Source organism: Podospora pseudocomata, chromosome 6, assembly GCF_035222375.1.
Source record: "Podospora pseudocomata strain CBS 415.72m chromosome 6, whole genome shotgun sequence".
Taxonomy (NCBI): Eukaryota; Fungi; Ascomycota; class Sordariomycetes; order Sordariales; family Podosporaceae; genus Podospora; species Podospora pseudocomata.
Window position 1 is genome coordinate 3,818,599 of NC_085890.1, and position 24,409 is coordinate 3,843,007.

Sequence of the window (24,409 nt, forward strand, 5' to 3'; positions counted from 1 at the left end):
AACGACAGTCGCGGCAGCTTCAAAGTGTGCATGTAGTGTGATATACTGTGTGGGATGCACTAAACGAGACCAAATCACCAATCCGTGCGGGGTTGCCATTCCTACCTTGATGATTATCTTGAGCGTTCTTTCCCTGAGCCACCGAGGCCAAATACCAGTCAGTCCTCTCATATATCTCACGACTTACCCCACTTTCCTCAACACAGCAACTCACCCATCAACCGCACACCATCAATAGATTTGCACTGGATGCAAATTACCTTAGGCATCATTCAAGTCAATAAATTTTATCTTGTCATCCATTTCTATTCCCTCGTTTGGATAACGTAACGATTCAGCATGACCCTCACCCAGCAGCAAGCTATCCATTTGGTTCAGAGCATTGCCGACGACCATGGCCATCTCGATGAGAAAACACTCGCTACAATGAACGCGGGCACCCGCTTGAAGGTTGAGAGAGCTTTGCTGGCAAAAGACCAACTTATTGGTCAGAGTGTTATTACGCAAGTATCTTCCCATGGTACATTATTGGAAGGCAGTGGCTTACCTTCTCAACGTTACAGCCTGGCCAGAGAACTGTACTCCAAGGATGTTCGTTTCATCTTTGAACTGCTTCAGAACGCTGACGACAATCACTTCAACCATGCGAAATCCAGCGGGCAAGAACCGTATGTCGCTTTCTTTATTTATCACGACAAAATCGTCATCGACTGTAACGAAGATGGCTTCACCGAAGAAAACCTACGGGCCATCTGTAGTGTCGGTAAGAGCTCGAAGCATGGCGCTCAAGGATACATTGGTGAGAAGGGAATCGGATTCAAGTCCGTCTTCAAGGTTGCTTGGAAAGTTCATGTTCAGTCGGGACCCTTTTCCTTTTGTTTTATCCACAGATCAGGTGACTCCGGTATGGGCATGATTTCACCGGAGTGGCATCAATCCGAGGACTCGACGAGGCCTCCTACCGGCATCACCAGAATGACCTTCACCCTGCACAACAACCTTGATCAGAAGCTACAGGCAGCCCAACGTCAAAGCATCGTGAACGAGTTCAAAGACCTTCAGCCAGCCATGCTGCTGTTCCTAAAGAAGTTGAGACGCATAGAAGTACATCTCTTCGATGTCGAGGGAACCAAGGAGAGTCATTCTGCCATGTCTCTGTCTGCGCCAGTCGATATATCGAATCGAGCCGTCCTCACAACCACAAAGACAACTCACAGTTCTGAGCCCAAGACGTTCAGTCATCACTACCATGTCACAAAGCTGTGGGCAACGGGCCTTGCCAGGAACGAGAACCGCAAATATTCACCAGCAGAGGAGTCCTCGAAAGCTTACTCTCGGACAGAGGTCGTCCTTGCGTTCCCTTTGACTGACCAGTCCGTACCCATCATCGAGCCTCAGGATATTTTTGCTTTTCTACCGATCCGCAAGATTGGGTTCAATGTCAGTCCCCCACAGCTGAGCAGGCTCCCAAGTCGATAAGATCTGACCCCGATTTCTACCTACAGTTTCTGATTCATACTGATTTTGTCACAATGGCAAATCGGGAAGACATTGTCACGAGCTCACAACGTAACAAAGATTTACGTCGGTATCTAGCTCAGGCCTTCGTTACCGCAGCCGAGCAGATGTGCGAGCATCCTCAGCTTCAGTTCCAGTGGATGCGATACCTACCTCGTCTATCGGGTAACCATTGGGATTCATTTTGGTCTGAGTTCTCTAGAATATTGCAGAAAGAGATCAAGAAGGTGGATGTGATCATACCTTTTGCGTCGATGACCCCTCGGCCCCTGACTGCTCTTAAACAGTGGCCCTCTAAGATCTCGTGGCTGGGCCACCTTGAACGCCCCGTCTTCGAGGACTTGCCTAAAAAGAAGGCGGCATACGTTTCACTTGAGTATCAGGATTCTGACCTTTCTATTCTCAGGGACTACGGGATGAAATATCTGTCTTCGGTCGACCTCATTTCAAGAGCCGAGGCTGACCTTAGGAGTCGCTCTTCAAAGATGAAGAGCCCTCAGACGGACGCTAAGTGGCATTCGCTGGCTGCCAAACTTCTGAAAAGGGGGCTGAGAAATCTCGAGTACGAGGGGGAAATCAAGGCTCTGGATCTTCTGCCACTCTCTGATGGAAGTTGGACAAGCGTTACCAAAGGAGGAAGTGTTTACTTCCCCACGACAACAGAGGGTTTCTCAATACCGGCGGAGCTGGGTCTCAAGTTCATCAAAGCTGATGCCGCAGTTCAACCTGAAAGGAATGCACTGTTTAAGGCTCTTGGTGTTCTCTCTGCGTCATCTGACCACATTCGATCTTTGGTCATTGGGTTCCAAGCTAAGCACAGGCCCTCCTCTCGTGAGACCTCTGTGGACATGCTCCGGTTTCTATATTTGACACACCCTCCGGATGCATCTTTGGGCGTTTACGATGTGATCTGGGTGAAATCTTCCAGTTACTTGGATCTTAAGCCGACGGCAAACGACGTTTACTTCGAAGACGAGTCAGATCCCTACGGTCCTGCGGCCCTTGGGCTCAAGGTCAACTTTCTTCACCCACATTACCTACAAGAACCCCCGCAAACACCCGAAGACGCCACTCGCGCTGGTGAAGATGCGGCCAGAGGCTGGAGGAATTGGTTGGAACAACACATTGGTATCCGAACACGGCTGAGATTAGCAACAAAAGACGTCCCAAATGGGAAACCAGCCTTGTCAGAGGAGATTTTACATGTTGCAGAGCACCAGCCAACTAAATTCATCGGGTTACTTCACCATCTTTGGGAATACGATGGGGAAGGTCTAGCGTCCAATAAAACCCTTTGTCGACACCTGGGTAGATTGGAGGTTCTCTGTGAAGGGGGTAGTCGAGAGCCTCTCAAAAACACTATTTTGCCCACCCCAAAGTTGAGGAAATTGTCTCAGCGATATTTGGAGCCATCCCATGGCTCCAGATTCTTGCAACTCGAGATTAGCCTGGCCAACACGATAGGCAGCTGGAATTTCTTGGCCAAATTCAATATCATTATGGATGATGATCTGCTTTTCTACTTGATCATACTGAGGAGTATAGCGTTGAAAGCAGCATCTCTATTGATGAAGCCTTCTCGGATCCTGCGGCTATATGCGGCGATTCAAGCCAAGTGTCTGGTCAGCAATGATATTTCCGAGGCCCTTGAACATGTGAGGTAAGATTATCATCGTTGACCAGCCCGCAACAACGAACCCGCTGACAAGCCTTTAGGCGCGTTTTCGCAGATTCTCCTCTCACGTACATTCCTTCTACTCCCGGAGAATTTGGCACCTCTCCGCAATGGGTGGTAGCGACGCGGAGCTGTCTGCTTGATGCGCCAGCCGACATGAGGCATAGGCTACCACTTGACGCATTGTATAGCCAGGCCTTTTCGGATGATGCTAGCAAGTCTTTGTCCACAGTTTTGACATTTTTCCGTGAAACTGTCAAAGTTTCATCCTGCGATCATATGGCTTTTGTCCTTGAGTTGCAACACTTGAAGGTTAACAACTGTATGGATATGCCACTCATTCGAAGCCACTACAAGAGGCTCCGAAAGTGTATTTCATCGAAAGAAGACGATATAGAGGAGGTCAGGAAGTGGGTTGCGGACAAAGCGTTGGTATTCTACCAGCCATGCAATGACGGCGAGCCCACGTGGTACAGCCCAGCTGACTGTGTCTGGTCGACCGAGGCGGGACTCCGCGGTAAGGCCAATCTGCGTGAGCAGTACCCTGACTTGAAAGAGTTCTTCGTGGACCTGATTGGGGTTGACTTGCTCAAAATCAACATGATATACGAGTTGCTCCTGCGACTAGACACCAACAGTCGCGTCGATTATCAAGAAGCAAAGACGCAACTCCTTGCCTTCAGCAGCCTTCTCCCGATGGCACCAGAAGAATTGTTGAAGACCATGAAGCCAAAGAAGCTTGTGAAGCAAAACTGCTTGCCAGTTACTTGTCCGGATGTGGGAGAGAAGCTTGTCGGCGCCGCCACCGATTTCATGATTATTGACCGCCAGGGGCCGATGGCAGAATTTCGGCACCAGGTAAGGGTGCTGGACTTTGACATGGAAGAGGTGCATGATTTGCAGGCTTTTATCGAGTGGGCTGGTCTTACGGGGCGGTACCTTTCGAAGATGGTACGGGAGGTGCCTTGTCTTGGGGCTGGGCCAAAGGTTCCCATCGGCAACCCTTTGTTCGATATCAGAAAGAAGGCACATGAGATTTTGAGGTGAGATTTACCTTCTATATCAACCTTTGACCGAACATTCAGCATACTGACTCCCTGTTGTAGGGTGGCCAAGTTCTTTCGCAGTCCACGGTATCAAGAGGGCAATGGGTGTAAGCTCTATGCGCAGCTGCGTGGGGCACAGACCTGGGAGACAGACGACATTTCCGCACAGCTTGTCCTGGAAATGGATGGGGAAAGCTATGTTGTGCCGCTGGAAAAGAGCGATATGTACATCGCCGAAGAAGGCGAGGAAGGGGAGACCTCTCCACCATCCTGCTTGACGATCTATATCCCGCATGACGAGACTGATCAGGATGTTTGCATCCAGCACAAATTGCCTTACAAGTTGATGGAGTGGATTATGACGGATCCCGGGACGGGAAAGACGAAGCCGGTGGATGGGAGAGCGGTCAGGGTGGTTACGGCGGTTTTGAATGCCAAGTTTGCGTCGTTGCCGCGAATTCTGGAGCGTGAAGGAGTTCATGATGTTGATGTTCCTGCTTTGGTAGAAGACCTTGATGAAGACGAGGATGAGAGTGTCCCAGAGGCTGAGGAGAATGTTGGTGTCCTCGAAGACGACGTTCAGGAAAGCCTTGGAGATGATGAGGAAGGCGATGTATACGAGGGAGATGACGTCTTTGATGGCGTCGAGGGGCTGTCTAATATTGGCCCGGAAGAGGCTGCCCACGTGTTTGAGGGAGACGACGTCTTTGATGATGTCGAATACTCTGATCATGACGAGATTGCTCAGGACGATTTTGCTGCACACGAAAACGGGTTTGTCGATGAGGACGAGTACGCTGATGCGGATCAGATCTTGGATGAAGTTGAGCGTGAACTTGATGGTTTGAGCATTGAACCACGCACCCCCCCCAGATCGGTCGCGGTATTGTCATCCTCACCATCAACACCTGCGGGTCGTGGCATAATCTACACACCACTTGGAACGGAACCCGAAACACCTCTCAGAGTCCCTGCCAACCCCCGAAATGCGCGCTGGTCTCCGAGCGGGGATTTTGCGACTCCTCAGACAGGATACTTTCAGCCATCCCCAAACTGGAGGTCAGGACCCCGGGAACTAAACTCTACTCCAAGCTCAAGCACGCAGCAGTATCGGGAACTCTTGAGCCACATGATATCAGCTGGCCAGCAGTTGCGATTCCCAGACTTCGGCAACCTCGACATATCACCTTTGAGAGGCCAACTCCCCCCCACCAAAGATACTGCAAACCCGCTCTGGAGGTTCTTGACTTGGCAACAGGGTGCCGCCGGTGAGCTCTTTGTAAGTTGGCTGCCTGATATCTAACTATATCTCGAACTGCGCTGACATTTACTCTCTTATGCGGCTAGATTCTTGAACTTCTCAAGACACTGGAGCCCAAACTGCCAGGTTTCTGCGCAGAGGTCAACTGGACGAGCAGGCTCCGAGACCGTGTCACTGTTCATCCAACCTATGCCAACCTAGACACTTGGTCAGGGTTTAATGAGACATCCGACCTTGAATATTTCGATGACACTGGCGCTTTCACGACGCTCCTGACCGAAAAAGGGTACCTTCCTCGATCGTCCAACACCGGCGAGCAAGCCGGGAACCCGATGCAGCCGAAGAAGTACTACATTGAAGTGAAGTGCACATCTCAGGGCTGTGACGAGCCATTTTACATGAGCTCTGGCCAGTATAACAAGGTACGTTTTCTTTTTCCTCGTTGTCAACATTATCATTCGGAGATTCGTGAGAGACAGAGATGTCACACAAACAACTGACATTTTGTTTCCGAAATTAGATGCAGGCAATCTGCGAACAAAAAGGCGCTGTGTACATTATCTTTCGAGTGTTTAACATCTACACTGACAGGATCGATGTCAGGCTGTTTGTGGACCCTGCTACGCTTGAGAGGCAGGGGTTGTTGAGGTTCTCGCCGGAGAGGTATAGTGTTAGGGCGACGCCATAGGATAGGCGGCGACTGTCTCGAGCTGTCTCACAAGGAAACACTTGTCGGATCAGCAAGCGGAATTCGGTTGCCGTCCAACCTTCTGGCGATCTTTATTGCCAATTTACAGGGGCCTTCAGTGCTGTAGAGTGGTTTGAACTGGAGATAGTATATAATACACCGGCATGATCAAGCACAAACTCACCAAAAAGGAGCAAACAATCTGTGAAGAGAGTAGGTAGTATACCTACTGTAGAAGGTAGGTTGAAAAAAACTAACGGCGCAATTGCGCGATCCGGGATTCGAACCCGGGTCCCTCGCTTGTCCACATGAGATGGGAAGCGAGGATTCTAACCACTAAACTAACCGCGCCGTATTTGGTGATTTAAGATATCTGTTGGGAGCAAATCTCCACCACATATCCGGCAGCACTTGATGGTCTGGTGGAGTGGCGACATTTAGGGGTTTAGGGGTCGCTTTGCCATATAATACAACCACTCATTAGCTGACTGGAAGATTTCTGAGTAAGGTGGCTGGTTACACCTTTATGGTCTGGATAGTATTCTCCCACGACACCGCGTTACAATGCCGAGTCTCTGTTGTTGGGTCTATCGACGATAATCTTCGTCGATGATCACTCACGTTTCATCAGCCACATACCCCACTCGAGCTTGTATAAACAGAAGTACCTGGGGTGTACTAAGTCTTGGGACATGTTTACAAAGGGATGAGCTCAAGATGGTTGAGATATCTGCTTCGATATGTTCCAACAAAAGAAAAGAGACGTCAAAGTCCCATGTCAAGTGAAAAAAAAAAAAAAATACAAGTACAACTCTGAGTCTTATCCTTTATTTTCCTCCCTAACCCTGTAATTAATTCCATCCAAGACCCAACGACCACCGTTTTGAATTATCACCTTCACTCAACCAACCTTCACTGCCCGATATTCGCATAGCAGTGACGGGATATTAGACGCACCATTCTCTGAAGTCCTCCTATACCCAATCGCGTAAAAACCGCGTTGGGGATCGCAGTGCCAAGCTCAAGCCTCCACCAAGGTCAGTGAAGCGATACAGGCACCGCGCAGGATTGTGTCCTTGATGGCATTACACTCAGCCTGGCGTCGGACCGGGGCTGACCTTCTAGCCTTTCTGCCCAACAAAGGACACAAAAAGTCGGTTAATTCACAGTCGTCGTCCTGCTCCTGGCGCTTGATGTTGACACCCCCCACGGATGTGGTCACGACGGAGGAGTTGGGGTCGATGTTGAGAACTTCGCACTCCCCACTGAACACACAGCCCACGGGATCAATGAGGCACAGAGCAATGCATGGATCGACGGCCTGGGTGGTCACCTGGCGTTCGGATTTCAAATGGCTGGGTGTTGCCGCTCTGGGGGAGGCAGGAGCAGCAATGGCTGTGCCAAAGAGGGCGATGGTGAATACAAAAGCGAACTGATAATGGTTAGGTAGCTGGTTCCTTGAGAGTGGTTGAAGGGGGTATTACCTTCATGTTGACGGTCTTCGTGTCAGTGTCTTTGGGTGTAACGGGTGGTTTTGATGTGCTACGTGCCAAACGGAGGTGTTGCTGGAGATGAACTCAAATGATGGGGAGAAAGCTGGTGAGTGGTGTGTCTGGTTGGGCTGCTGCGAGGAGGGGAGAACAAGCTGCTTTTATCCCTCATCTTTGAGAATCAAGCCAGCGAGGTAGGTAGACACAGTGTTGCCGTAAGATCTTCAGTCTTCCAGCGTCGTGACCACGGACCACGGACTACGGACTACGGTGATTGCCAGAGTCAGTCCGGAGTAACTTTCTTTTGCAGAACTGCAAGTTTGTGCTGTGATGTCTCAGTCAGCTGAAGATGATCATCACAATCACAACCCCAACACTGGAGCTTGTTTCTACTTCGCCGAGAGGGTCTGACCGCGGACCCATCTGACGCGACGGAAATTGCAAGAGCTGAGAAGTTTTCGCGTCAGTTTCGGGATGAACTTATACTCTGCTCTGGCGCTTCGATCAACCATCACACAGCGTTCGCCATGATTGATAGGAAAAATGAAGGTGTGTTCCTGTGCTCCCCCGGCTACCCATGTCTGCAACAAGAAAGTGCTGACCAAAACTTTTAGCCCGGCATCCTTACCGCCGCTTCTCTATCGACGACGGGCCTGGACATCAGCGGCGCCATCATCGCCTCCGACACTCACTACCGCGACGGGAGGTAGTTTTGTCCAACCTCACTCGGATCAGAGAGACGTGTTTCTCTTTTGGCGTCCAAGGACAATACTGGTGGTATCTTTGGCAGGTTGGAATATTAGTTTGCGGCGAAGAAAATGGAGGGAAATGAGAATCGCGTTTAGGAAGGTTGAGGGGATAGAGAAGACACTGGCGGGGGGACATCGTCTGAACGACAAGCGTGTATCTACGTCTCTGCTTAAATGATAATTGGACAGGGAAAACTCTCGATTGGTACAGGAATGCATCATGCACCAAACACAGTGTTTGAATGAGGTCTTGCGAATGGCTTCGCCGCTCACCAAAGAGGGGCTTGCCATTTCCGACCAATCGTGTGTGTGCATTTGGCGCGTAGGCAAGCATAAGAGGCAACCAACCATTCCTAGTCACACATAAAGAGACAACATTTGAGCTCTCTCTTCTCTGCATACAGAAATCGTTCTCCAAACAAGACAATGCCCTCATCAAGCCCCGCAATCAACTTCCCCCCGCTCCAAACCCACACTTACCAACACCCACACACCCACACCCTGATCTTCCTCCACGGGCGCGGTGACAAAGTCCCTTCCTTTCTCACCGCCCTCTCGGCATGGGAGTCCTCCACCGCCCTGACGCTCCGAACTGCCTTCCCCACCTTCCGCCTGGTCTTCCCTCAAGCACCCCTCCGCCCCGTCGCAGCAGCAGCCGCCGCAAAGGGCGAAAGACTTGAATGGAACCAGTGGTTTGACGTCTGGAACACCAACGACTTTTCCGACAATGAAGAGCTCCAAGCTGAGGGGCTGAGAGAATCGGTCAGTGGCATCAGGGCAATGATCGACGAAGAAGCCGAGATGCTTGGAGGTCGATACGACAGGATTTTGGTAGCGGGGATCAGTATGGGGGGCGCGACGTTGATTCACACATTGTTCAACCTCGAGAAGCCGATCGGTGCCTTCTTGGGATTTTGCTGCCGATGCCCGTTTTCTGGGTCGAAGAAGACGCTGGAGCAGATGAGAGCTGTGCTGGGACTGCCTGGGACGCCACAGGGGAATGAAGTGTTGAGGAAGACGCCGATTTTGTTGGAGCATTGTATCGACGATCCGCTTGTTAGGATTGAGAGTGGGAGGAACTTGAGAGAGGTGCTGCTGAATTTTGGGGCAGAGAGATTGGAGTGGAAAGAGTATGGGACTGGAGGACACTGGTTCAAGGCGCCGGATGGGATGGATGATGTTATTTCGTTTGTGCAAAACGTCTTGGAGGTGGTAGACAGCGGAAGCGGCAAAGATGTTGATATGGACATTTAGTAGATTAGAAAACTTGAGTTAGATTGGATACCTAGGTAAATACGAAAAATTCACTGCCGGAGACTGCTTTTTCTTTAACCCATCATCTGCCTGACCCAATACTTCCACGACTCACCGGTGAAGAGCTCGTGCCCGCAACTTCACTCGACTCGAGAATAGGAGAATCAGCTGTGGTCTCACTGCCCACCATCTCACTCCCTGAAAGAGTGGGCGAATCAGCCACCGTTTTGCCCTCTTCTGAGGATCCCTCATCAAACCCATCGCCATCTTTTACATCCATAATCTCCTGTGCAGATGCCCCCACTGGCAATTCATGTGGCCCCAAATCTTTCACACCTCTCCAGTCTTCCATCTCTTGCCGTGGTAACGTCGATATCCGGGCACTCATCTCTCCCTTCTCCCAAGTCGAAGTCTTGGATAGCGTGTCTCCCTCTTTGAAGGCGGATAGGGTTGCTTTCTTTTGCTTCCGCCGCTTGCGCAAGTGGAAATAGAGATATATAAGCCCTGCCACCAGAAGAATGGCCGAGAAAATTGGGATGACGATGATGGTAACTGTTGTTGTTAGAGAGAGAGAGGGTGGACCAGGTAGTGGAGTTGGTGTGGGGGGTGTGGTCGGTCCAGCTGAGGCGGGCGAGGAGACTGGGCCTGGTGAAGGCATTAGTATCTTTTTGGCCCGTGTGAAGTGGGATTGTGATCCTACTTCTCACCACGGAGCTGACTCGTATAACAAGTGTGCTTGTTTCTACTGCAAGATTGGAGGTCACGGCGATCTCCGTAGTTGATGTCGAAGTGAATGAACTCGTCGCTACAGGTGGTTCTGTTACCAGGACTGTGGTGGTGATCTGGGTAGTCGTCGAGCTTTCAATGCTTGTGGTGGTTGTTATGATGGATCTTGTCGAGGTTGAGGACGTCCTTGGCGCACTCTGAATGGGAATACTGTCGCAGTATTCAACGTATTCTCCAAATGCTGGCTGCAGATAAAACTTGTTGGCATTAGTCCAGTCATCACCTTCCTTGCCCTGGTGCAAAATGCATGTCCTGCAAGCAGCAAAGTCTTTGGTGAATACAGAGTCCGTTCTGCAGAGTTCAGGCGTCTTTCGATACTTCTGAGTCTCTTCGTATGCTCTGTCTGTGCACTTGTCAGCGTCACTCACCAAGACTATATTTCAAGCATATGGGCAACATACAACACTCTGATCGACAAAGCTCAGGGACAAAACTGGTATTGATATGTTGGGAACTTTGATCCGGGTTCTGGGGAGCCATAATGAACGTCTAGCACCAAGGTTGGGTGTTTGAATCTAACAGAGAGGAAAACTAAAACATTCCACTGATTCACCTACATCGCGGGGGCCATTTGCATTTTGTGTTCTTGACGCAACCCTTACTGTGCCATACTGAGTTCTTGTATTTTACCCTTCACTACGATTTGATTGTTTGGAGTCTGCGGTCTGATTGCTCCAAGGCGCCTCATGGTCACCGGCCCCCAAGTCGGCCCTCGTCCGATAACTGCCGCAGACAATCAAGAATGAGCAGCCAATAGAGATCTAGGCCTTCCAAAGGGTCTGCTAATTAATTAAGCAAACATACTAGCGGTCATCTGGGGTTTGCAACACATCTTAACATAACGGTTCATCGGGGACACCAGATGGCGTTAAAGACAACCTGGAAGTTTCTCAGACTTGATGAAAAAGAAAAAATACAATGGGCTATCTATCCAGACCAAATCAATTGACATTTTGAAAGATATGTCACAGATGAGCGCTTTCATCAAGCCACTGATCTGTAAGAACGGAGGTCTAATCTCTGCAAGGTGATGGGGCCTACATGTACCAGGCCAGGCAAGACCTCAAAGCTTGGGTGGGCGTTCCACAGCCACCTCCATCCCAACTAACAGGTAGATCCGTCGATCCTCCCAACGCAGGAGAGAAGAAACCCCACTTTATGTTGCTTTTTTAAAAAAACATGAACAAGTAATGCACAAAAGGCTACGTGTACAAGACCTTATGTGCTCGCTATCAAACAGCCGCCGCTGTCGCTTCATTTCTCTTCCTCGCCTCCGCCTGTCTAGCATCAGCTTCATCCCAGAACTTGTTGCGGTTGTCGATGTCTCGTTGACAATTATCAATTTCTTTTTGAACCACCTCCCGCCCTTCCTTACAAGTTGAAGGGATGGTTGCGAGGAAGCCCTGGAGCTTGACCTTCCTCGCTGTAAGATTCCCAACCTGCCACTCTCGGTTGAATGCGTAAGCAACGACTTTGATGTCATTGTCATCCCTGGGCAGCTCCTCTCTCTCGGGACACAGTCTGTCCGCATCCCTTAGACAGGCCTGCACCGCTTGCCATAATCGCTCCAGATGCCGTTCGTTGTCTTTAATAATTCTCTCCGTCTGTATTGTCTCCAATGATCCTCCAGCCTGTCTAAATGCATTCATTAGATGCCTTAGCTCCCACAAAATCACATCTTCTGGCATATCACCAGGGTTGCTCCCTTGAGGATATAACCTAGCTACCAGTTTCTCAGCCCCTTCCAAGAGCTTCTTCTTAAGCTCAATCGTGCTCTCCAACTTCCAGACCTCAAACCTCGTCATCCATTCCTTGTCAAGCGTGTCCGCTAAAGCAAGGGTCTGCTCACACTCCAGCATCTCTTGGTTCAAACGCTGCAACCCGTTCTTCTCCCGTTCCATCTTCTTCAAGGCCTCTGACGCATAACGCTTCGTACCTTCCACTGCGTTCATTCGGATACGATCAACGTGAAAGCCTTCCACGTCAAAGTCGGACCCCGGCCAGCCATGCTTGTGAAACAGCGCCTCAACCCCCTCCGGCCATGGACCCCCACCCTCACCGCACTCATGCCGCCACGGAGCGTCTTCCAGCAATTCATATTGTTTCTTGATGTCCCGCAAAACGTCTGCCGCGTCGCGTGCGGGCATGTTGTCATAGACATTCCCTCCTTTTTCTCCACACCCCAACCTGGGATGACTGTCTTCCTCGCAAGCCCGGCGTAAATCCTCCGCCCATGGCAAGCTGTTCGCTGCTTTATCAACCATAGCGGGATCCCGGCTTTCCAGGAAACATTGTTCAAAGACCCCAACAACGTGCCGCTTTGCGTCGTATATGAGCACGACCTGGAGGCCGCAACACAAGGACAGGGGGGTCATCCATGGGCGCATCATCGCACGCCTATCATCCGTGTGGAAGAAGGGGTCACGTGCCTCCTCGACGTGATGCTTGTTGCGGTAGTCAATCAGTATGCCTCCCTTGTAGAAGGCGGCTCGGTCGTGGTTGTCGATATAGGGGAGGAGGGTATAGAGGTAAATGATGCGAGGGTCCAGCTGGAGGTCCTGGTATAGCGGGAGCATGGCCGTCAGGTCGTGGGGACCGGGGCGGAGATCAGAGGCGAGAATATATTGCATGTGGACAAGGGTTTTGTAAATGTCGAGTAAAAGGGTGACGACTTCTTGGGCCTTGGAGAGGTCTTGCTCGCTGAGCGAGGATTTGATGGACTCCATTGTCAACGGAGAAGATGAGGCCATGGTGTCGACCATATTGGAGATGATGGGGAGAATTATTCTTCAGTGTCAAAGGAAAGCAGGGCAAGTAATTGATTTAAAGACCACCTTGAAGTCTGAGGACTCCATATTTTAGGCAGCATGGTGGGGAAGATTGGTAGGTGGTAACAGGATGAACCCGAACACGAAGTCCTCTCCAATCAGGAACCTATGTAGGTAGGTACGGTGCCTAGCTCCCAGTACACCACATAGCTTCTGCATGGCCACCGTTATCCCTAATTCACTCTTCCTCAACAACACAGCATCCTTGATCAACACCGGCATTCAAATGATCTTGCGTTTCCAACAACCATTGGGCCAATCGTTTCGAATCCAAGATACAAAGCAAGATACGCCACCGTCGATGATATCGTAGTTCGGAGGCACCTGTTAACGTGCTTCAATTTTGGGATTAATGGGAGCTGTGGGAGCGGCGAGAGTCAATGTGAGCCAAGAGAAGGCGACCATGTTTATGAACTGGTGAGATCAGCCCAAAGAACACCCTTACTTACAAACTCATAGGTAGTAGAAAAGGACGGTATGCAAACCTTCATGTTGGCTGGCGATGTACAGTTCCGACGGACTGCAAAAAGAAAGGGCAACAACGCCAAATGCGGGATGATCAAAATGGGGACCAAAGTTGCCAAACAATGGAATAAAAGGTATGGAGAGCAAGGCCAAAGGCAATCAGACCCAGTGGTATATTTACGTAAACATTCCCACCTGACTCCTGACATACTCAGTGCTTGTGAAATGGACACCTTTCATGTTTCACCCTTGTATGGAATGTTTCGGATCATAGAATAGTCCAAATACCTCAATGCTCTTTGATATCTATCAAATACCTCTCAGCCAGCCAAGATGTAAACACAGAAAAATAGACTTTATGATATTCGTAGATTCTCAGAAATCTATCTCAATGAAACCCCTAGCAAGAGTTGCCCGTCTACAAAATAAGACTACCAATGGAACTGAGAAAATGCCCATCGCCAGAAGACGTAGCAGCCAAGAATCTTCCCCCCATGACAAATTACCTAGGTAAATCACAACCCAGAACAAGTCCTGTCACACCACCCGTTTCGCCCATTACTTTCAATCTCTCAGCCAGTAACAAACATCCGTCTTTTTCATCCCCCTTTACCACCCTAAGCCCCGATCATCATAGCCTCAGCCCCAGCCTCAATACCTTCCTCGTTCCCAACCACAGGTTCGGCAGCCTCAACCTCGACATCCTCAACAGCAGCCTCAACCTCATCAACAATCTCCCCCACCACAGCCTCCGGCTCCATAGGTTCAACAACCCCCTTCCCTTCCTCCTCAACAACCCCAGCCTGCCCCACCATCCCCATCCCAGCGTTCATCATAGCGTTGAACCGCTGGACGTAGGCGCCCAGGTTGAGAACCAAAACTTCACCGAGCGCCACGCCAAGGACAGCGTCTAGGAGCTTGATGACCATGAGGCTGGACATTATGTTTGTGTTGGTGGCCATGGTGAGGTCGGTGGTTGCGTCAACGGGTTCGGCATCGACTGCGGCTTCGGTGGTGGGAGCAGTAAGGGCAGTTCCATTGGTGATGGGGAGAGTGGTGTCGTTGGCTTGGCGGGGCCAGTGGAGGACGGGGGTGGCGATAGAGAGAGTGGTGAGGGTTGAGACGAGGGTGAGGGTGGTGAGCTTGGGGGAGTATTAGTGATGATTAGGGATTGGGAGAGAGGGGGTACTGACCTTCATTTTGGCGAATTTTTGGGTGGTTAGACTAATGATGGTCTGGGTGAATGAGTGTGCTGAGTCAAGGAGTGTAGAGTTTGAGGGATGAGATCTGATTTTCTGTCTGCCTGCTTCAGAAGAGGGTTATGTGGACATGAAAAGGGAAAGCGTGATATTTAACTGTTTCTTGTCCAGTCAATATTCAGGATTGTCCGCCGTCTTCGGGTCACATATCTGAAGATCTTAGCCTGCAGGCATTCGCCAACGGGGCGGTAACATTCCTCCGAGGCCACCTTCCTGATTCCTACCATGAGCTGACCAGGAAGATTAGTGGTATTTCACCGCAACTCGGAATTGATCGATTCCGAGCCAGATTCTTGGGATAAAACACCACAACAATGGAAAGGTCAACCTCCTGAATCTCCCGATTGTGAGGTTGACCCAGATCATCCAAAATAAAACAGTACATGTCTATCATTCCAACTGCTTGGGAATTTGTCGTTGAAAACTTTCCTGTCGGTGAAGACATCGATGGTGAGAAAACTGCGTGCCTGAGAAATAGTCGCCCGAGTTGAGGAATTCAGTGACATCATCCCAAGTTAAAAGAGGCACCAAAACTCTTGAACGACGCTGCACCAAGGGAGGAGTCTTAGACATTACCACCGCAATGGAATTTGGTTGTTGTTGACGATGAAGAAAAGAATTGTAAACCTGATCATCAGGATATGTGAGTGATCAAAGGAAAGTGCAGATCGCCTCTGCTAAGACACAACCCCTGAGCCCCTGAATCGAACCCCTGACCAAATGACTAAAGATGCTCTGAGTCTCCCACCCTCGTACAGCCTCGCCCCATGAACCTTTGTGACCACCTCGGGCCTTATGCCAATGTCATGACCGCTGCTTGATCGGCATATTCCTCTTGGAGTACTGCAATCCACACCTATTACACAACGTCCTCGCCCCTTCTTGTCCCTTCCTCCACTCAGTACTCTCAATACAGTCACAATTATAGCATTTACCCGCCGCATTTCGTGCTGGTATTGTTTTCTGTTCTTATTGTCAGCCATCATCAAGTTATATCTCTCTACCTCACTAACCTTCCCATGAGCATCAATCCCAATTTCTCTTATCCTCCGCCTCCCCCTCCCAGGTTTCTGTACTGTCTCCTCTGAGTTGTGATGGGACAAAAGGCTCTTGGAGTGTGAGCCAGATGTGCTCTCCTCCACCCACTTTCTCGCTAACTTGATGTCGTCCATCCTCTTCTTGATCACGTCGCTGTTGTTTACCATGATGTTGACCACTCTCTTAGATGGGAGCTTGACGAGCAGAGTTGAGTCATCATCACCAGGGCGGCAGTCGGCTGTACAGCGTCTTGCAAAGTCGTAGAGGGCAAAAGCTGAGTTGGCGATCTGTGATAGTTAGTGAGTCTAGATGCATGGGCTGTTTACCCTAGGTACACAGAACATACTGCTTCAAGTGCTTCGGTGTAGTTCAGCTTGGCAGGAATCTCCACCATTCCCTCGGTGCTCTCTTGGTCACTGCCGGTGTTGACATGGATGGTGCTGTAATCGGCAGTGGGTGCTCTGGAGGCAGACGATGGTTTCCGCGGTAAGTCGGCATGCTGGAATGGGTCGCGGTTGGCGCTGAGTGGGTCCAATCTCAAGGGTGACCAGGGCCCGGCGGTGAAAATAGAAGAGTAATATGGACTCGCGTAACGAGGAGATTCATGAGCTTCGGGGGAGTGTGGTGACCGGAACGGGATCCGGCCGCCGAGGAGTGGAAGGGTGGTGTGGCGTGTGGGAGGGGCCCCGTCGCCAGCGGAGTGCGCTATGCTCTCAGTGAGCTCAGAGAAGGAGGGAAGCCATGATGCCTGGTGGTGGTGAAAAGTGGAGGAGGAGTCTGACATATTTCTGTCTGCGGTTTTCTCAACCCATGCTATGTAAATAACCCTGAAAGGTACGGTGTAGTAGTCTCGTGTGTCACGAACACGACGAAGTCCGGATTACACCCAACACCGTGATGCCCTTAATATATCACTCGCCAACTTATCCTTAGGGGGTTAGATGCCCAAACCTCGGATCAAAGTTGACTCTTTCCGCGTCCATCCCAGCCAAAAAAGCATCTGCAAGATGACTGGGTCGAGGCTGCTGTAGAAGGCCTGGAAGCAACTGTCAGGGGGAAGTTTGATTCTGGAAGGCCCAACACCACCTTGGCTAGCTGCCTCTCTCGGCAAAAAGATTGTGTGCCGGGTGAGCCATCCAGGTGATCTCTTTTTGTCTAATATTACCGTCGATCCATAACGTACGGATCAAAACGGAATAAAAAGTCTTTCATGAAAGCGGTCAACATCCGACACTATTTGCGGCGGCATTGCATTATTAGCGCCCAGTACAGTGTATATAATGTTGGGAATATACCTGATGCTCCAGTGATACTGGCTATCTTATTCAAATGGTCAACTGACTTCAGGCGCGGCCAGTCAAAGTAGTTAGGTAGTATTTTCGGGAGGAACAACAAGCCCTCGGGACGGCGGCAGCTTCTCCAACCAAGGTCACGATCCGAGGATTCGATGCAGCAGATTGTCCCGTTTTTTTGGCACATGCGGGACCGTCTCGGGTTGAAAGACTGACGACCGCGGGCCGTGCCCAAAGATGAACAGGTCTTCCGCTGCTCGACTGCCACCTATCAGGACGGTTCGAGCAACCGGATCCCAGAAACTGTGAAATATGCCGAATCCGTGCCAGATCCGTCACACCGGGCCCGATTGTGCAAAGACCCGTGACAAAATATTGACTTGAACACCACTGCGATGTAGCAGCTGCACCCCAGGTTACACACCGATCCGGACGACAACAACCAGGGCAGAAACTTTGAGTATGTCAGTTTTGGCAATAGTCTCCGAGAAGAGCTACTGAATTACGTGATCTTTGTATTTGTCTCTGCCTTTGTACATCCCAAGTCCTTATAGGTTCACCAAAAGCATTCTATCCCTTTAAAACATACCCAAAACAGGATAATTCGGCCTGGTAGCCTCCCCCCGTGCCTAGCATGATAGACGAATATTTTCCGTTCCGATCCCCCTTTTTTCCCTACCAAGCCCGACGCTCTTGTTGCCTTGATGTCAGAATAGCATATCCAAGTCGCAAGCGCCCAACACCAGCCCCAGATGCCCACTCAAACGCCAATTAAAGAGAGGAAAGGTTGCCGTTTTGTTTTCGTTTGATCATGCTTTCCCAATCGCAGGGCGGCGCCTCCTTCAGCTTGCAGTCCCCGCACAAGGCATCCACACTATCGTTGGGAGTTGGTTAGAGAATGTGGTGGCTTGCAACAGGTTAGGTTGGAATGGATGGCTCGGGTACCTCTCAAAGTATAAGATATTTGGATTCATCGGATGTGGGTGGCTGTGTAATCGCGGCACCATTTCGAAGCGATAAAGTGGAAGTTGCCACAAAAGTGCCCTCGCTGAATAAAGTCACACATGGTGTGATTTGTGTTGGAACGTGTTGGTGAGCGAGCGACTTGAGTTTGAACCGAGAAAGCATAGAGTCACAGCACCCTTTGGGATGGACTCGATGTTTGTTCTTGTACGCGATGGACAGTGGGCTTCACCCCCCAGCACGACCAAAACCAGTGTAGCAGTGTTTCACCGAGGCCATACTCTCTTGGGATTTCACCAAGGTGATCATTCCCAGTTCCAACGCTTCTTTGCAGTTGACCATTCTCATTCTGGTGAGTTGCATGGATGACATGGAAAGTTACCCCCATGAAAATACCAGAAATAGGAAGAGAAGACCACCGAGAGAGGCAATATTGTCTGAAGATGGGTCTTATCCCGTCACTCCCGTGAAGGTGGCCTCGGAAAAACGGGCTAGCGTGCTATCAAACACGGATCTAACTGCCTTTACGGTGGTATTTGTGACGAACCCCTGTACAGAACCTCTGAAAGGGATACGGGTTGAAGGTAACTTCTGACAATTGGTCCGGTGCAGCTAAACAGTGCACAACAAGATGTCTCAATGTAAACACAAGATACCGTGAATACAATCTGTTATTGCATACTGCGGAACTATCTTCAAGCTATCTAGTTCCTCCGTATATATATATCTGTGGATCACCTGGATCATGTCCCCTAATAGTGATCTGGATCACATCCTCCTCCTGAGGCTCACTATGCTCACCGTGATCCTACCGTAACCGGATTGACGTAAAAAAACCGAATCCCATTGGCCGAACTGAAATCGATCGAGTTGGATGGTGTGGCGTTCGGTCCAGCGCCTTACAAGGCGTGCCTGAAATTGTGTAGCTGTTGTGGCTGCCGTGGCTGCATGGTTAGCCTGGTGCCTTTTCCCTCTCGTTCGTCTCATGGTCTGAAAAAGCTCGAATGCTCAGGCGCGTGTCAAGTCGAGTTTGGCAGATTGTCGATCATATTGTTTGTGGATTGTCGTTCGTAAGTGTGACGTCATATGCAAGCCGAAGAAATTTGTCGTTGTTGGTGCTCCTCAGTCACAAAGTTGATGTTGCTGATGGATCTTGATCGATTTACACATGCTCGCCTTACCATCGGGAAATTGTCAACTGCAAAGTGGGGGTTGCTGATCGCAGTGGGAGGTGATCGACATGTGGAAAGTCAGGAACCAACAACCCTAACCCCTCTCTTGGCGCAGTTGGCGGAGGCCGACGAGATGGCATTAAGCACAACAGAAAGCTTTGACCAAACAATCCTCAAAGCTTGATACAAACTCGCCGATATTGGTATTCAACAAGTCACCTTCCTGATGCCGTGGTGAGATGTCAACACCTTCCAGAGCTGGCCTTTTGAGGTTGCTTCCCAGTTGTTGAACGCATGGACCAGGCGCCGAGTGACGATAGCGCGCACCACCTTCCCCGTTTGGATCATGGTAGGTAACTTTATTTGAACAAGACGTGATCTTGCTCGTCGCCTACCCTCTAGGTTCTCTTGGACCCCTCCTTTGATGTCTGTGGCTTGTCTGTAATGACGGGTTTCTTTTTGTTGGCATTATATTATCTTGGGTCCCCGCTACTAACGTCGTGTCTCTGTATCGCGTCCCATCGTCAGCTTGCTCACCTTATTACCGACAGATGCCCACTGCCCAGCCACAGTTGCTCCGAACCAACACTTTACTGAACCAGCCTCGAAGCCTGATTATCCGAAGTTTGTGCTGAACCGGATGCTGTGTTGATGATGCCTCCAGCCAATGGCAGATCAGCAGACCAAGACACGCTTCCACATCCTCCTGCTCAATCGCTCGATCGCTGACCAACGACATTTTTCGCTGACGAACTTCGGTTGATACGGCCATCGCTACAGAGCCGAACTTTTGTTGAAGCTGGCAAGTCGCCCCGGTACAGCTCGCAAGCTCTGGCAGATGCTGTGCCCAGCCAGAGAGGCAATCACCACCCCTCGCGACGTGGCGGCCCTTCGACTGCCATCATCGCGCCATGTATCTCGGGACATATTGACCCAGTATCGACGGGGAATGCGTTGTGCCTCGTTGAGCAGTTTGAACGGAGTCTTCGGCCGGTCGCCTGAGCGAGTCGAGTCTTTCTGCGGCACCCGATACGACGACCTGTGATGGGACAAGAGTCAGCAATATACCGGATAATGGCCTCCTCGTCTCTGCCTCCCACGTTCCTTAACTGGTACCTATCCTCAGAAGCCTTGGTTATTGTACAGCATTTCGCTTTTGGTCGAGGCTATTTTTAGTTTGTTGTCCCGATCGGAGACATTTGCCGCACCGGCAGAATGCGACGACCACCGTGAGAACAGCAAATCCGGGTCCGACAGGATACCCAGCACCAGCACCAGCACCAACAAGCAGCATGCAATACCATGGTATTAGACGACTCAATCAGATGGGAAAGTGACTTACAGATGATCAAGCCGACTTGCTCAACACTCTAGCTCAAGCTGTTGGCTGTGGAACCGCCCATTTGCTCGTGGCCCCCGAAGTGGTATTGCCTACCACCCGGGGGGAAGAGTCTTATTTTCGGATACGGCTTGGAAAAATGCACCGGCTGGACCCGACATTCTGTCACTTGCCACACACTGCAGCAATGGGTAGCTTTTTGCAAAGAGATTCACAGCAATCACGATGGGGCATCCGGAATTGTTTCGGAAAGGCTTGATTGACTCATGCTAGACAAGAGAGGAAAAGAGAAAGACCACACAAGAAAAGCCAACAGAAGAGAAAACGAGAAATTCCGGATCTGAGCCAAGTTCCTCGGTCAGGGTATCCGTGGCAGGCACTCAACCATGCTGGCCCCACGTCCTGCCGCCTTCCAAGGTCCCCGAGCCCGCATCCCTTTTGGTTTCCACACCCGCCATTTCCGCAAAGTCCTTTTCCGTGTTCGGAGGAAGAAAAAAGAAGACCAAGCCAGCCTAAACCCCTGGGCCCAATGCTGTGGTAGATGGAAAAGCCATCTATTTGCAGGTGCGCCAGGCGATGTTGACCTGCTGGGTGAAGGCAACGGTGGCGTCGTCGTTGGTGATCTCGCCGATGGCAGTGCGGTTGCTGCTGGTGAGGGCGATGCGGTTGTTGACATTGAGGATGCCGCTGGCGCCGCAGGGCGAGTAGATGTAGCTGGCGGTGGGGATGCGGTCGGCCTTGGTGTAGACCTGGCCAGACTCCCAGATGCCGCCGCCTGTGATGGAGGTCTGGGTGGTGGTGGTGGCGCTGGCGTCCTGGCTGAAGTAGTAGGTGCTGTAAAAAGTGCCGGTGACGCCCTTCTCGAGCTGAGCGTAGCCGTGGTAGGTGGACTCGACAACGGCGAACTGGAAGCCGCTGGGGTACTGTGTAGGGAGTGCGTGTTAGCCTTGGCCTTTGTCTCATTGACATTCACAGGAATGGGGGCATGCACAGGCTCTACCTTTAGGGAGAGATGGAGCTGGCAGTTCTTGGTCTTAGCAGTGGGGTCATAGCCGGGGCCGATGTAGGTCTGGAAGCGGTCGAAACCGAAGGTGACAACCTGTTGATGGGTTAGCATCTGCTGTCCTGCTTTTCTGTCTTGCCGCCTTGCTTCTAGCTTACAGTCTTATCGGGAGAGATGGAGGTGGAAACGGAGCCCTGGGGGCAGCCGTTGCCAGAGAAGCTGGCCTTGTCGATCTGGATCTGCTTCGGGTCGGGGGCGTTGGCCCAGCCGTCGTTTCCGACGACCTGAGCAACGGGGCTGGCGGCAGCGAGAGCGGGGAGGAGGAAAGCGACGGCCTTCATTTTGATGATTGGGTTGCTGAAAAAGCTGGTTGGAAACCGAAGATAAAGATGGTGCGGGCGGTGATCGGAAGATCTGAAGGCTGGAGGATGCTGAAGGCTTGAAGGCTGATGAGTTGATGAGGAAAAGAGGTCGATATCGTCGAGGAAGGGCTCGATACTTATACTCGTCTCTCGGGCTCGAACGTCCCTCTTTCTCGTGATGACTTCACATTATCCGAGGAACAAACTCCATATTCCCGGCCGCGGACGGGAAAGACGTTTCTCGTTCGAGCGAGACCCGCTTGACATCGTCGGTTTGGTGTTGTTAATTTGGTCCCCAGATTGTGCAGCCGTCTCCCAGACCCCAGCTTCTTCGCGGTTCTCCGAGTCCTTCTCCCCGTTTGGAACTTGGAGTAGTTTGCATCCGGATGTAAACATTGTCTGTCCATGGCGTTCGAGGCCAAGGTGGGTCTTCGTTTCCGAGGTTCTCGCGTGCCTCCAGCACCACAGTCGCAGCAGCCAAATTTACGGATGAAGTGAGGATAAATGAACTACAAATTAAGACGGGACGTCGAGCTCTTATGGCTCGCTTCACCAAGGTACATGACCCTTACCAGAGCCGCACGAAGACCCAGTCCGATGCGTTCGCGTTACTCGATTTGTTGACGCTTCTATCTACTCTAGATGTCATTGTGGATATTCCAGTAACCATAATTCTTTTTATAGAAGCCACTCTCCAGATTTCGACAAACTCGACACTGCGAACGTCCAATTCAGGCCGTCGCTGGCAATATCGGCTTAACATGCGGTGAGGACCGTGTCACATTGCGACATGCACTCGAGAAACTGGCCACGACAACCAGGAATCATGGCTGTCTTGATGTTGTAGACATGTTGTTCTCCAAGTCACCCCTAGTCTACGAAGCTCAGATCCACGATGATGCAACAAGCAAATTCTGTTGCACTCCCCGATCAGCAAGACAACCTGAAGACAAAACAATGGACGAATCCCGAGAACCGCGGCCCGGGATACTGGCAAGGGCCACACCTGTTGAGATCTCCCACTCCGCTGGCAGCGCTGATCTTGTAACACGACGAGGCGCACCACTGGAAACTTGCACCAGAAGCCAGTGCTACCCAACAGACATGACACTTGTCGCCATTGCTATTTTTGTGGCATGTTCAGGGGTCATTAATTAAGCTTAATTGAGGGACCCACCCTTTGTTCCCGGACGGGGCCATCGCGGACCTGGGTCGTGGCGTGGTGGTTGCATCTCGCTGCTATCGGGGATAGCGACTCGAGAGACGTTGACGTTGCGTCGGTGGTCAGCTGACCACCACATTGCCCGCCAGACGGAGTCCTCTGGCGATGCACCGCGAAGCTCCATCATGGCTGCCAACACATACACACGCCGTCGGTGAAGCACAGCCCGGAGGCATTTCACCATCGATCAAAAGGACAGACCAAGTACGGTTGTTCAATCTAGCCACTACTATAAGGTATTTGCTCGACCCGCCAATGCCTTTCAACCGTGCCATGGACCAACACTAGCGTTGCCGGAGTGCCCCTGGGGTACCAAACTACCCCCTTGTTCCGCCACACAGGATGAGGAACCAGATGCTCCGAATTTTTACGATTGGCCCAGCAAGGCGAAGACTTCTTGCTTTAGCTACACACCTGCACTAACAATCGCTGTTATTCTCATGATCCCGTTCCCCACATCGTCCCATCTCGAATCAAGAAGTTCCTCACTTGTCAAATATCAGTTCTCGGCTATTTCTTCGCTTGTGGTGCAGGAAGAGCAACCCGAGCGGGTGGCAAAAGGGCATTTGTCGAGCTTTCACAGTAAACGGGTTGAGAAAATAGAACCGTGCAGTTTGGTCTGGTCAAGGAGCTCTGTCTGCGATGGCTTTGGGTCGGTCCATCCTTAACTTACCCTCCGGGCAATTTCCTCCCGAGAGGAATGATACAGAGTCAATGTGAAGGGTTGACTGACAGTAACAGACCATGGGGCCGCATAACTCTGTGCTACCTATCTACAATCTACCTTGAATGCGATGGTCCAGAAAAAGCGACCCACATTCCCGCAGTTCGGCGGCTTGCCAGGAACCCGGGATGCCCCCCAGCCTTCCCATGCAGTGCGAGGCTGGACAGGCTGAAAGGATACCAACCGATTGACGCAACCCCTGGGCTGTTCCACGGTTACTGGCCACATGTAGACCACCCTTTGCACGAGTCGGTTGCATTCGGCCCTGCGAGGTT

At 51.0% G+C, this 24,409-nt stretch overlaps 9 protein-coding genes and 1 non-coding gene across 10 annotated transcripts; 3 read left to right on the plus strand and 7 right to left on the minus strand.

The window, feature by feature from the left end:
• Positions 1-39: 39 nt before the first annotated feature.
• Positions 40-6,409, plus strand: QC762_609930 (uncharacterized protein). Its single transcript, XM_062892668.1, has 7 exons — positions 40-503; positions 564-1,440; positions 1,506-3,178; positions 3,235-4,236; positions 4,321-5,518; positions 5,587-5,922; positions 6,021-6,409. The coding sequence occupies exons 1-7, from the start codon at positions 340-342 to the stop codon at positions 6,186-6,188; spliced, it is 5,418 nt and encodes a 1,805-aa protein (XP_062741276.1). The 5' UTR covers positions 40-339; the 3' UTR covers positions 6,189-6,409.
• Positions 6,410-6,454: 45 nt separating this feature from the next.
• QC762_0101600 lies at positions 6,455-6,539 on the plus strand. The gene has a single exon. It is a non-coding gene; the product is annotated as a tRNA-Gly (tRNA).
• Positions 6,540-6,858: 319 nt separating this feature from the next.
• Positions 6,859-7,870, minus strand: QC762_609940 (uncharacterized protein). The gene is made up of 2 exons (XM_062892669.1): positions 7,673-7,870; positions 6,859-7,623 (listed from the first exon to the last, which is right to left on the minus strand). The coding sequence occupies exons 1-2, from the start codon at positions 7,676-7,678 to the stop codon at positions 7,210-7,212; spliced, it is 420 nt and encodes a 139-aa protein (XP_062741277.1). The 5' UTR covers positions 7,679-7,870; the 3' UTR covers positions 6,859-7,209.
• Positions 7,871-8,853: 983 nt separating this feature from the next.
• QC762_609950 (uncharacterized protein) lies at positions 8,854-9,681 on the plus strand (the record flags this gene model as incomplete). Its single annotated transcript, XM_062892670.1, has 1 exon — positions 8,854-9,681. One exon carries the CDS (start codon positions 8,854-8,856, stop codon positions 9,679-9,681), a length of 828 nt encoding a protein of 275 aa, XP_062741278.1.
• Positions 9,682-9,763: 82 nt separating this feature from the next.
• On the minus strand, positions 9,764-10,983 carry QC762_0101630 (uncharacterized protein; the record flags this gene model as incomplete). The annotated part of the gene is made up of 3 exons (XM_062884213.1): positions 10,869-10,983; positions 10,382-10,810; positions 9,764-10,326 (listed from the first exon to the last, which is right to left on the minus strand). The coding sequence occupies exons 1-3, from the start codon at positions 10,945-10,947 to the stop codon at positions 9,764-9,766; spliced, it is 1,071 nt and encodes a 356-aa protein (XP_062741279.1). The 5' UTR covers positions 10,948-10,983.
• Positions 10,984-11,699: 716 nt separating this feature from the next.
• Positions 11,700-13,229, minus strand: QC762_609960 (uncharacterized protein; the record flags this gene model as incomplete). Its single annotated transcript, XM_062892671.1, has 1 exon — positions 11,700-13,229. The coding sequence occupies one exon, from the start codon at positions 13,227-13,229 to the stop codon at positions 11,700-11,702; it is 1,530 nt and encodes a 509-aa protein (XP_062741280.1).
• Positions 13,230-14,116: 887 nt separating this feature from the next.
• Positions 14,117-14,959, minus strand: QC762_609965 (uncharacterized protein; the record flags this gene model as incomplete). The annotated part of the gene is given in 3 exon segments (XM_062892672.1): positions 14,117-14,329; positions 14,349-14,902; positions 14,954-14,959. The coding sequence occupies 2 exon segments, from the start codon at positions 14,957-14,959 to the stop codon at positions 14,378-14,380; spliced, it is 531 nt and encodes a 176-aa protein (XP_062741281.1). The 3' UTR covers positions 14,117-14,329; positions 14,349-14,377.
• Positions 14,960-15,823: 864 nt separating this feature from the next.
• On the minus strand, positions 15,824-17,327 carry QC762_609970 (uncharacterized protein; the record flags this gene model as incomplete). The annotated part of the gene is made up of 3 exons (XM_062892673.1): positions 16,404-17,327; positions 16,033-16,344; positions 15,824-15,982 (listed from the first exon to the last, which is right to left on the minus strand). The coding sequence occupies exons 1-3, from the start codon at positions 16,839-16,841 to the stop codon at positions 15,824-15,826; spliced, it is 909 nt and encodes a 302-aa protein (XP_062741282.1). The 5' UTR covers positions 16,842-17,327.
• Positions 17,328-18,319: 992 nt separating this feature from the next.
• QC762_609980 (uncharacterized protein) lies at positions 18,320-18,415 on the minus strand (the record flags this gene model as incomplete). The annotated part of the gene is made up of 1 exon (XM_062892674.1): positions 18,320-18,415. One exon carries the CDS (start codon positions 18,413-18,415, stop codon positions 18,320-18,322), a length of 96 nt encoding a protein of 31 aa, XP_062741283.1.
• A 1,462-nt stretch (positions 18,416-19,877) lies between these two features.
• On the minus strand, positions 19,878-22,363 carry QC762_609990 (uncharacterized protein). Its single transcript, XM_062892675.1, has 4 exons — positions 22,326-22,363; positions 21,985-22,264; positions 21,824-21,922; positions 19,878-21,746 (listed from the first exon to the last, which is right to left on the minus strand). Exons 2-4 carry the CDS (start codon positions 22,165-22,167, stop codon positions 21,378-21,380), a joined length of 651 nt encoding a protein of 216 aa, XP_062741284.1. The 5' UTR covers positions 22,168-22,264; positions 22,326-22,363; the 3' UTR covers positions 19,878-21,377.
• Between the last annotated feature and the right edge of the window lie 2,046 nt (positions 22,364-24,409).

Excerpts from the sequence above, each read along its gene's own strand:
- QC762_609990 (XM_062892675.1), bottom strand. The coding sequence starts at position 22,167 with ATGAAGGCCGTCGCTTTCCTCCTCCCCGCTCTCGCTGCCGCCAGCCCC. Across the intron at positions 21,923-21,984 it reads CCATCTCTCCCGATAAGACT|GTTGTCACCTTCGGTTTCGA; the intron begins GTAAGCTAGAAG and ends ACCCATCAACAG. Across the intron at positions 21,747-21,823 it reads AGCTCCATCTCTCCCTAAAG|TACCCCAGCGGCTTCCAGTT; the intron begins GTAGAGCCTGTG and ends CTCCCTACACAG.
- QC762_609930 (XM_062892668.1), top strand. The coding sequence starts at position 340 with ATGACCCTCACCCAGCAGCAAGCTATCCATTTGGTTCAGAGCATTGCC. Across the intron at positions 504-563 it reads ATTGGTCAGAGTGTTATTAC|CCTGGCCAGAGAACTGTACT; the intron begins GCAAGTATCTTC and ends TCAACGTTACAG. Across the intron at positions 3,179-3,234 it reads GAGGCCCTTGAACATGTGAG|GCGCGTTTTCGCAGATTCTC; the intron begins GTAAGATTATCA and ends ACAAGCCTTTAG.